At 43.7% G+C, this 9,440-nt stretch overlaps 1 protein-coding gene across 1 annotated transcript; it reads left to right on the plus strand.

Annotated features, from left to right (window-relative positions):
• Positions 1–268: 268 nt before the first annotated feature.
• Positions 269–4,368, plus strand: LOC306921154 (ependymin-like; the record flags this gene model as incomplete). Its single annotated transcript, XM_079498265.1, has 5 exons — positions 269–381; positions 529–660; positions 985–1,168; positions 1,808–1,895; positions 4,224–4,368. Exons 1-5 carry the CDS (start codon positions 316–318, stop codon positions 4,366–4,368), a joined length of 615 nt encoding a protein of 204 aa, XP_079354391.1. The 5' UTR covers positions 269–315.
• Positions 4,369–9,440: the final 5,072 nt, after the last annotated feature.

Here is a 9,440-nt window from a genome sequence, read left to right on the forward strand (position 1 = left end):
TACTATAATTTATTGGTATTATACAACATAGTTTGACCAAGAATCAACCTGGATCTGTGGTTTAAGATATTCAAATATGTAATTATATTTTATTCTCCACACACAAATTATTGCACTTGTTAAGCCTACAGTATATTGGACAATATTTGAAGGTTGTCATGTTTTGATATTACTGATCTTATCTTAGACATTCATGTAATATGGCACTGGAATGTTTTGGAAATCAGTGTGTAAACTATAGAATAACATTAAGTACAATAGAAATACCTCAACTCACCCTGAATAATCAATCATTTTGTATTATTGTTTAAAAATATGTTTGTCCTCTCCTTTTGTGTCCATATAGTGGTGCCTCCACTGATGAATGGACACTATAGTATGGTGCGTATGGACTCATTTAACAGAAATGTCATGTGAGGGCCAAATGGCCACCATGAGAATAATGATCAATAATATCTAGATTCAAAATAAAATTCATATTGAGATTCCTTAACACCCCACCTCTCTCTCTCTCTCTTTGCCCCTTAGTTCCTTAGCAATGGAGTTATGGCCCAGGGATCGATTAGCTACGACGCTTTCGGTCAGAGGATTCGTATCAGAAGCCAAGGAATGGTTGGCAACGAGACCTTCTCAGTGGACCGATTGATGCTCTTCAATAAGGTACTGTAATTTCTAATTTCCCTTCCGTTTCCATACTGCAGTGGTGCAGTATTTAAACTAAAGTACTTTTTATTGTTTACTTTCATTCCAATACATTTCAATGACAAATAATGTACTTTTGACTACACTTTCTAGGAAGGTAAAAAAAAAAATACATTATGAATTAACCTATTTCATACAGTGAAAGAAATAGCTAGCTGACATCTCAATTATGATGTTCCATCCTGGTTCAAACTAAATTATTTTCTCAAATGCTTTCTGATCAATGACATTTTCTGTTGACTGTTCTCAATCTTCTAATTTCCTTTCATTTTCTCATATTAGAAAGTCTACTATGAGATTGACTGGACTAAATTCTCCTGCAAGAAGAAGCCGCTCGATGCCACCTTCAACCCCATGCAGGTGCCTGAAGATGCTGAACTGATGGGTCAGGTGGTCCTAGGCTCCTCCTCTGGCTTTGGAATGGGTGTGCTGGTCAACACCTGGACTGGAAAGCTGCCCCAAAATGGTATGTGAAGGAAATGTGTAGAATCATGCATGTAGTTATGGCTGCTATTGTAGTTCAATTCTGAGTGTAAAAATGTATCCTTATGGGTCAGTTTTTGCAATTGGAGGCACGGTCACACCACACTTTATTCCATCGATGAGGCCGGATTCTGCAAATGCATTTCAATGGGAATGGAGCGTGTTTTTCTTTTTTTTGGTCAGAAATCTGCAAATGGCAGCAAACCGTAGCGCTGCAGTAAATGCGACCGTAGGTCGCCGTTCACTATGAAAACCTGCATTTCCTGGCTGTCACGCCTCGTGACAGGCTCCATGTATGACCGTCTCCATATATGAAGATCACAACACTGACCTCATCAATCCCTGGACAGCCATACATGGAGATGTCTGGATCATCACCTAGATCTGCATATATGGAGACGGCCAGCAACTCTACATCTGACCTCACGGACGCCAGATGAATAGTTTAATTCCTGCATCTTAACTGTGCCGTATTAAGAAGCTCTGTTATTTCAGCGCAAGGTCGCTTCTCGCCCTCAGGGTGTCTTACTGGTATTAACTAGCTGGGTAAGGGTTTATGTTTAGGTGCTGCAATCACTCTGACTCAAATGGTCTCATTTTGTCCCATGTCCTGTGTATTCAGGCTCATTCATGGCTGTCTACACCGATGTTGGCTGCATCCCTACCACCATGATGAGCTTCTCTCAAGAGTCTGGCTGGACCTCTATCAGGTCAGTGTAATACTGTTCCCTGTTTCCTTGGACTATATGTGTTGGTGTGGAATTTGAAACTGTTTTCAATATCTCTCAGTACACTTACCACCCAGACTAATACAACAGTTAAAAAGTAAAAAACTACAAGGTCACTGTAAACAATGTTTCTAATAGCTCCAGATGGAACCTCTCCCTCCGCTATTGCTCCAAAATGAGGTTCCACACAACCGGTTACCGACACAGGTCGAGAGTGGCGCAAAATGTTCCACGATACACAATTCTACGCAGGCTTACTCTGAAGCGTACCGGAAAACAATAGAAGATTTCCGGAAAGTTTTATAAACACGGAACTGGCTGACTAAATAAGCGTTTTAAACATTGTTTCAACCCGTCAGTTAGATTTTCTTGCCCGCCCTTTACTTTTTGGATATGAAGTGCGGGAAAAAGGTAATAATTGTGTATCGTGAAAAATATTCACTGGTCTCGACCTGTGCCGGTACCCGGATGAGTGGGACCTCATCTTGGAACTACATAGCGGAGGGAGAAGTTCCATATGGGGCTATGTTTCTCTGTGCTTTACTCACCAAGAGCATAAATGGATTCAAATAGTCACATGTACTGATATGTTGACACAGTCAGTTGACACTGACTGTTATATCAGTGTAAAAGTTATTGGATATGATATAGTTATGAGTCTTCACCAGAGGTTCTGAGTCATAAGAACTAGACTAGAGAACGGACATCCCCGGCCCCACCTATTAACAGCTCTGTTTCAATGAAGTTGTTCAACCAGCAGCACATACAGTTCTTCCGCCAAGGTCCTGGGGGCTTCTGGGTCCCCTAGGCCTGGGGGTCTTCTGGGTCCCCAAGGTCCTGGGGGCTTCTGGGTCCCCTGGGCCTGGGGGCTTCTGGGTCCCCTAGGCCTGGGGGCTTCTGGGTCCCCTAGGCCTGGGGGCTTCTGGGTCCCCTAGGCCTGGGGGCTTCTGGGTCCCCTAGGCCTGGGGTCTTCTGGGTCCCCAAGGTCCTGGGGGCTTCTGGGTCCCCTAGGCCTGGGGGTCTTCTGGGTCCCCAAGGTCCTGGGGGCTTCTGGGTCCCCTAGGCCTGGGGGTCTTCTGGGTCCCCAAGGTCCTGGGGGCTTCTGGGTCCCCTAGGCCTGGGGGTCTTCTGGGTCCCCAAGGTCCTGGGGGCTTCTGGGTCCCCTAGGCCTGGGGGTCTTCTGGGTCCCCAAGGTCCTGGGGGCTTCTGGGTCCCCTAGGCCTGGGGGTCTTCTGGGTCCCCAAGGTCCTGGGGGCTTCTGGGTCCCCTGGGCCTGGGGGCTTCTGGGTCCCCTAGGCCTGGGGGCTTCTGGGTCCCCTAGGCCTGGGGGCTTCTGGGTCCCCAAGGTCCTGGGGGCTTCTGGGTCCCCTAGGCCTGGGGGTCTTCTGGGTCCCCAAGGTCCTGGGGGCTTCTGGGTCCCCTAGGCCTGGGGGTCTTCTGGGTCCCCAAGGTCCTGGGGGCTTCTGGGTCCCCTAGGCCTGGGGGTCTTCTGGGTCCCCAAGGTCCTGGGGGCTTCTGGGTCCCCTAGGCCTGGGGGTCTTCTGGGTCCCCAAGGTCCTGGGGGCTTCTGGGTCCCCTAGGCCTGGGGGTCTTCTGGGTCCCCAAGGTCCTGGGGGCTTCTGGGTCCCCTAGGCCTGGGGGTCTTCTGGGTCCCCAAGGTCCTGGGGGCTTCTGGGTCCCCTAGGCCTGGGGGTCTTCTGGGTCCCCAAGGTCCTGGGGGCTTCTGGGTCCCCTAGGCCTGGGGGTCTTCTGGGTCCCCAAGGTCCTGGGGGCTTCTGGGTCCCCTAGGCCTGGGGGCTTCTGGGTCCCCTAGGCCTGGGGGCTTCTGGGTCCCCTAGGCCTGGGGGCTTCTGGGTCCCCTAGGCCTGGGGGTCCTCAGAGTTAATTGAACAAACACTGATGATAGCGCTGTCTAACAAATCGATGAAGCCATCAAAGCTGCAACCTGCAGCATCATTTAGAACCATAGTCTCTCAAAAGAAGACAGTAGGCTGACAGGAAATGGGGAGAGAGATGGGGGGGGGGGGGGGGGGGGTGTGACATGCAGTAAAGGCCGTCGGGATCGGGAGTCGAACCCGCGGCACACTGCCAGACTGGATTAACAGCCAAGGTGCCTGGACCGCTGAGCCACGGCCCAGGCCAGATCCAGAACATTTAAATGCAAGTGTAAATGGTGTCTAATTTTATGTTAATAATAATATATTATAATATTATAATAATAATATTGTTTTATTTGTATAGCACCTTCTTTACAGTGTACTGAATAGGAAAAACAGCCAAATTACCCCCAAACTCTTGTTGTCATTTCAGTACTGTCAACTGGGTGCTGGGGAACACAAACCCAATGGACTTCCATCCTTCTTCCATCTGCAACAACGCTCAACTAGAAGAGGCCGAGAAACCCGACACGTTCTTCGCTGCCTTGAACAGATTGTCTGAGCAGACCAATGAGTGATATAACGGTTTGTGACGTCATGGATCTTGGACAGAATTAAAATATGTAACAATCCGAACTTTGTGGTAGAGATCTCATTTTGTTGCTTTGTAAATCATATACTGGATACCTGCAGTGCCAATCTATTTGATGTTTGTCTGTTCAATACTAAACCTAGAAGCGTTCCGCCTTTTGTGGCGGTTCTGGACAACCGTGGGTCCAACTGAATTTGAAGTAAGTGGGGCAAACGGTTCTCGAGATACGTGCATTACAGACGTACACACTTACAAACAGACATACAGAGACGTGGTGCATTTATAGATAAGATAGATGGGGACATAGAACTGCCAACCAAGCTAAAATGAATCTACTGTAGGTCCCTAAATGAATAAATCCACAAGAAAAACCCATTCATAGTAAAGAACATTTCGACAGGTTAGGTATGATAAATGGATTAATTCACCTGCCAGGTGAGATTGAGACATGAGATTGATCTGTGATTAAAAAAGAAATAAATTAATTCTACACACATGAAACATGAAAACTGCTGAAATTATTATGGGTAAAAAATAAATCTTAGGAAACATTTCTACAATAGGTTCATGCAATTTCTAATGAACTATACCAGTAGTAAGCAGCAATACTTGTGTTATACCTTCTATTGCTCAATTCTTTTTTTTAAAAACATGTTTATTGATTTTTCTTTACAACATAGTATTTATTCACATATATTTTTCCCCCCACAACCACATGGCAGCACAAATACTAAACAAAATCTTCAAAGAAACATCAGGAAATGTCCATAAATACAAAGCAAATTAACAACAAAGATTTGTAGTGGCAGAAAATACTACACTGCCTGGAGCAAGGCTTCCACCTGTTGATTGTCTGTCAAGATGACCTATTCTTACCCAAGACCCATGTCTGACCATGTCCACTGACCACACCTCAAATGTATTTGTGTTCCTTCACTGTGTATAAGAGAGACTCAGGTCTACAGCGAGGGAGGCTTGCATCCGTGCACCTCCCTGGGCTGGTACAGACCACTCCTTGTAATAAACGTGACATTGTTTCAGTCCACTCTCTACCTCGATTATTTCTTAAAGTCTCTGTTAGGAGTATTAATAATCCCACAACAATTATGGCGCAGTGAGCGGCGTGTTTCTACTGTCCGTCAGCATTCTCTTTTTCAGATGAGAGCGTTGTGCATATGGATCTGAGATGCTGGTCCGACAGGGACAACACCTAAACGAACTTTGGGGTAAGAGTGTTTTGACTCAATGTACAGCATTTTGTATTTTGAGGCTGTGTTGTTGGAGATACAGCCGTACAAAGTACTAGTTCATCGTATTTAAAGGAGCTGGTGACAGTCCCTCCTCATCGTATTCATCGTATTTAAAAGGAGCTGGTGACAGTCCCTCCTCATCGTATTTCATCGTTGCCGAGTGGTAACAGTCTTTCATAGACATTTGTATAGTATTTGGAGGAGCTGGTGACGGTCCCTCCTCATCGTATTTCATCGTTGCCGAGTGGTAACAGTCTTTCGTAGACATTTATATAGAGAAACTATAGCCTATATCAGTAGGATAGGGAATAGCATAGGAAATCATACAGACAGCGTCCACCGTTATTTTCTTTCTTTTCTCTCCTGTTGGGACCAAACAGCCCACAGGGAAGATTAAAAGAGAATGGTGAAACAGCAAATTGTATGAGATTGATTCATAGGTTCTAGTAACGCGTAAGACTCGAGCAGCAGGTATGAATGTGGAATGTGGAATGTTGAGTATGGAATATGGAAGTGTGTGGATACGTACGTGTGGATGAACGGAAAATACTATTTTTGTAAAAAGTCAAATGGTGATTTAGTATAGTATAAATAGTATAAATGTGGCATTGTGAACAAGTAAGTATGAAGAATGTAGTCCTGGTATTTTAGTTAAGTGTCACCACCCATGGTTAGGAGGACAGCAGTTAGCAGTTGTCAGCGGCAGACTCAAAATAGCAGGTCTACCGGGACACACATCCCAGTGAGTGCTGTCTTGTTGGCAGTATAGCAGGCTAGATAGTAGTAATGGTTAATAGTAGGGTTGTTTTAAGGTCCGAGTATTCAAAGTAATTAACAAACAGTAACGTGGTTAGCTGATCATCATGGTCATATATATATTATCTTATTACGTCTTATTTTAAATGTAATGACAATATAACAATTTCCCAGAGTCACGGCAAGTTGAGTGTAATTGTGCTTTGTCACTTTTTATATTTGGACTAGATAGATAGGCAAAATTATACTAAAAGCATGAAATGTATAGGTAGTAAGTAACTCCTTACAATAGGTAATATTTGTAACTGTCATCACATTTTTACGATTAGAGAGGTCCTCAGGGAACTTGAGATCAGATTCAAGTAAGGGACATTTTTCAGGACAGGCAGTTCAGAAAGTAGCCCCGTTCTTCTCCCCTACCATTGACAGCAGCTGCTCTGAGTGGACACACTTGGGACGGGTCGAGCTGGGAAGTCTGGTGAGTGTAAATAAGTCTATTATTACAGTAATATGAGTGGTGGAGAAAGGTTCTGAAATGTGTTACTTATACATACACGATATAGGAATACTCTGTAGCAAGTAAATGTCCAGAATTCAAATGTAGGCTTAATAGTAAATTAGTGTTAGCTGTGGCTGTATTTAAGAAACTGTCAATTTAGCAGAATGTCTCATTTTGAATTATAAAATAACTGTAAAATAAGCAGATCTACGAGCTCACAATGTGTTGTTCTTGTAAATTAGTTATTTGCAACAGGGAAAAAATGTATATAGGGCTGGAGTGGTTAATGTATGTTTTGTAATAACCATAATCTACACAGTAACCAGTAATTATAGTATTTAACTACATGCAGAGTATAACGGTCCCATCTAAATATACTGAGGTCATCCATTAGGGAAGACATGGTTTGGAGTTGTGTTGAGTTGATCATATGGACAAGCGCAATTCCCTCATGAGAAACTGTGTGAGTGTGAACCTAAGAAGTGAGACACAGAACTCATACGTTAGTGTGAGTGACGTGCAATTAGATATGTAAAGGGTATTATTGGCCAAGTTGATTCACCAGACATATAAATGAGTAGTACTGTGTTTTGCGTAACCTGGGTACTGCTGGACCATTGAGTGCACCACTTATCACATCGCACGATTGCTAAAAGAGAGGTCAATAAGTCACATGTACAGTCAGTAGACTGCTTCCGCACTTTGATGTTTGAACGAGATATGCATGTGTTGGTTTGGGGCCCAACACACGGGAAAGGACTGTTTTCCGAAAAGTGACATTTTGTGAACATGGACGTGAGTGACAGGAGGCACTCGGACAGAGGGACAATGGAGGATTTTGTGAAAAAGGAAACATTCCAGGCTTGATGAACTAATGCTTGTTCTTTTTCCTTTCATGTGATTGAACATTGGGCATCTCTTGAGGCGGTGTGCGATTGTGATTTGGTGGTTTACGTTGGTGGTCTCGCAGTGACTGGGTGAGTAAAGTGGCATATGAGCCTAAGTGCTATTTCTTGTCAGCATTATGGATAAGCTCCCCTGGGCCACAGTCTCTTGGCGTCATTCATGGTGTTGATTTCGTCACCTCCGTTGGTGCATGGTGACGGCGTTGACATTGTTGGTGCCTAAAAGAAGCAGTTTTACGACGGGGGTAACAAGACACTGTCCTTTAAGCGGGGGGAATCGTCAAGCTTGATGAGATACTTTTTTGGCTTGTCAATATGATCATACAACTTTCCTATAGTCAATAGTCTATCAGACAACTGAATTAAGGGAGTTTTAGGACTCACAAATCTTGTAGTAAATTGGTCTTGATTCAAACGTAATATTAATGAACAAATAGGTCAAATCAGACAACCCCACAGCCAAATAGGGGATGATTCCCTATGTAATGTTTAATGCAGAGTGGTCAATGGCCACTCAGATACATCATGCAAATAGGGATACAAAATTGGCATGAGCACACAAGGTTCGACTTTATACATTGACTAATTATGTAGATTTAAAATGCGTAAATACTACTGTAGCACCCTTAAACAAAATAGGTAATTTACAACATAGATATGGAACAGTAAAGTAAGAAATAAGTTGTTGTCACCAACAGTGGATGGCATGACGTCATGTCTCCCTCCCATGCGTGCCCAGGAGCACTGAAGAATATATATAACACAGGCAGATAGATACCGTATACTACTGAGTATCTCATATTGTAAGTAAGACTCACATATCAAGGGGTACCTAAATCATTGGGCTTGACTAGTTCACCAGCCCCCCCAACGCCTAAGGCAAGATAGCATAGGCATTTTCAGTTAATGTGTGGGACACGCAAAATGTAAACTTGTCCGCAGAAATAGCCTGATCACAGCTCATAGTGTTCAGTTTTCAGTTCAGTTTAGTTTCTCTAATTTAAGGAGAGTTTCACAGCATGACATGTCACTTACGCCAACCAGGTGTCCATTTGCACCCCTCATTTCAGAGTAGCAGTGTGATTGACAGGCATCAGTGTTTGGGGGGGGGGGGGGCAAGAGAAGGTCCCCTAATAGTTGGATAATTCACACACATGGCAAATGCCCTGTTGGCTCATTTTTGTAGTCAACATTTACCTAATACCTCTCCTACCTCACTTTATTCAGCTAGAGATCGTGGTCAGGCATTTCACTTAACTATATTCTTGATTCCAAGCAGTGATGTAAATAGATTATCAATGTAATGAGTCCTGGGATGCAGGAATGATTTTGTAAATAAGTCAGGGGGATCTATCAGTCCCATGTCAACAACGTTAGGAGTTATATTTTGCCATTTTTACAAAGTGACAGGGACCTGTCCATGCAATTATGTGCCGGAGGAGGACTTTAGAAGGAAGGATTTTTATTATCTGGACTTTCCATCAAACAATCAAGCAGCAAGCATACTGGTCAATTAATTAAGACGCATACACATTTGTATGATAAGCTATGAGGTTCAATTTGAATGTCTAGTTGATCATGGTGTTTATTTATATATCAATAAATATATCAATAATAGTGTAAACCATATACAGCAGAGTCATGTAAA

This window comes from Electrona antarctica, assembly GCF_951216825.1.
Source record: "Electrona antarctica genome assembly, chromosome: 4".
Lineage (NCBI taxonomy): Eukaryota > Metazoa > Chordata > Actinopteri > Myctophiformes > Myctophidae > Electrona > Electrona antarctica.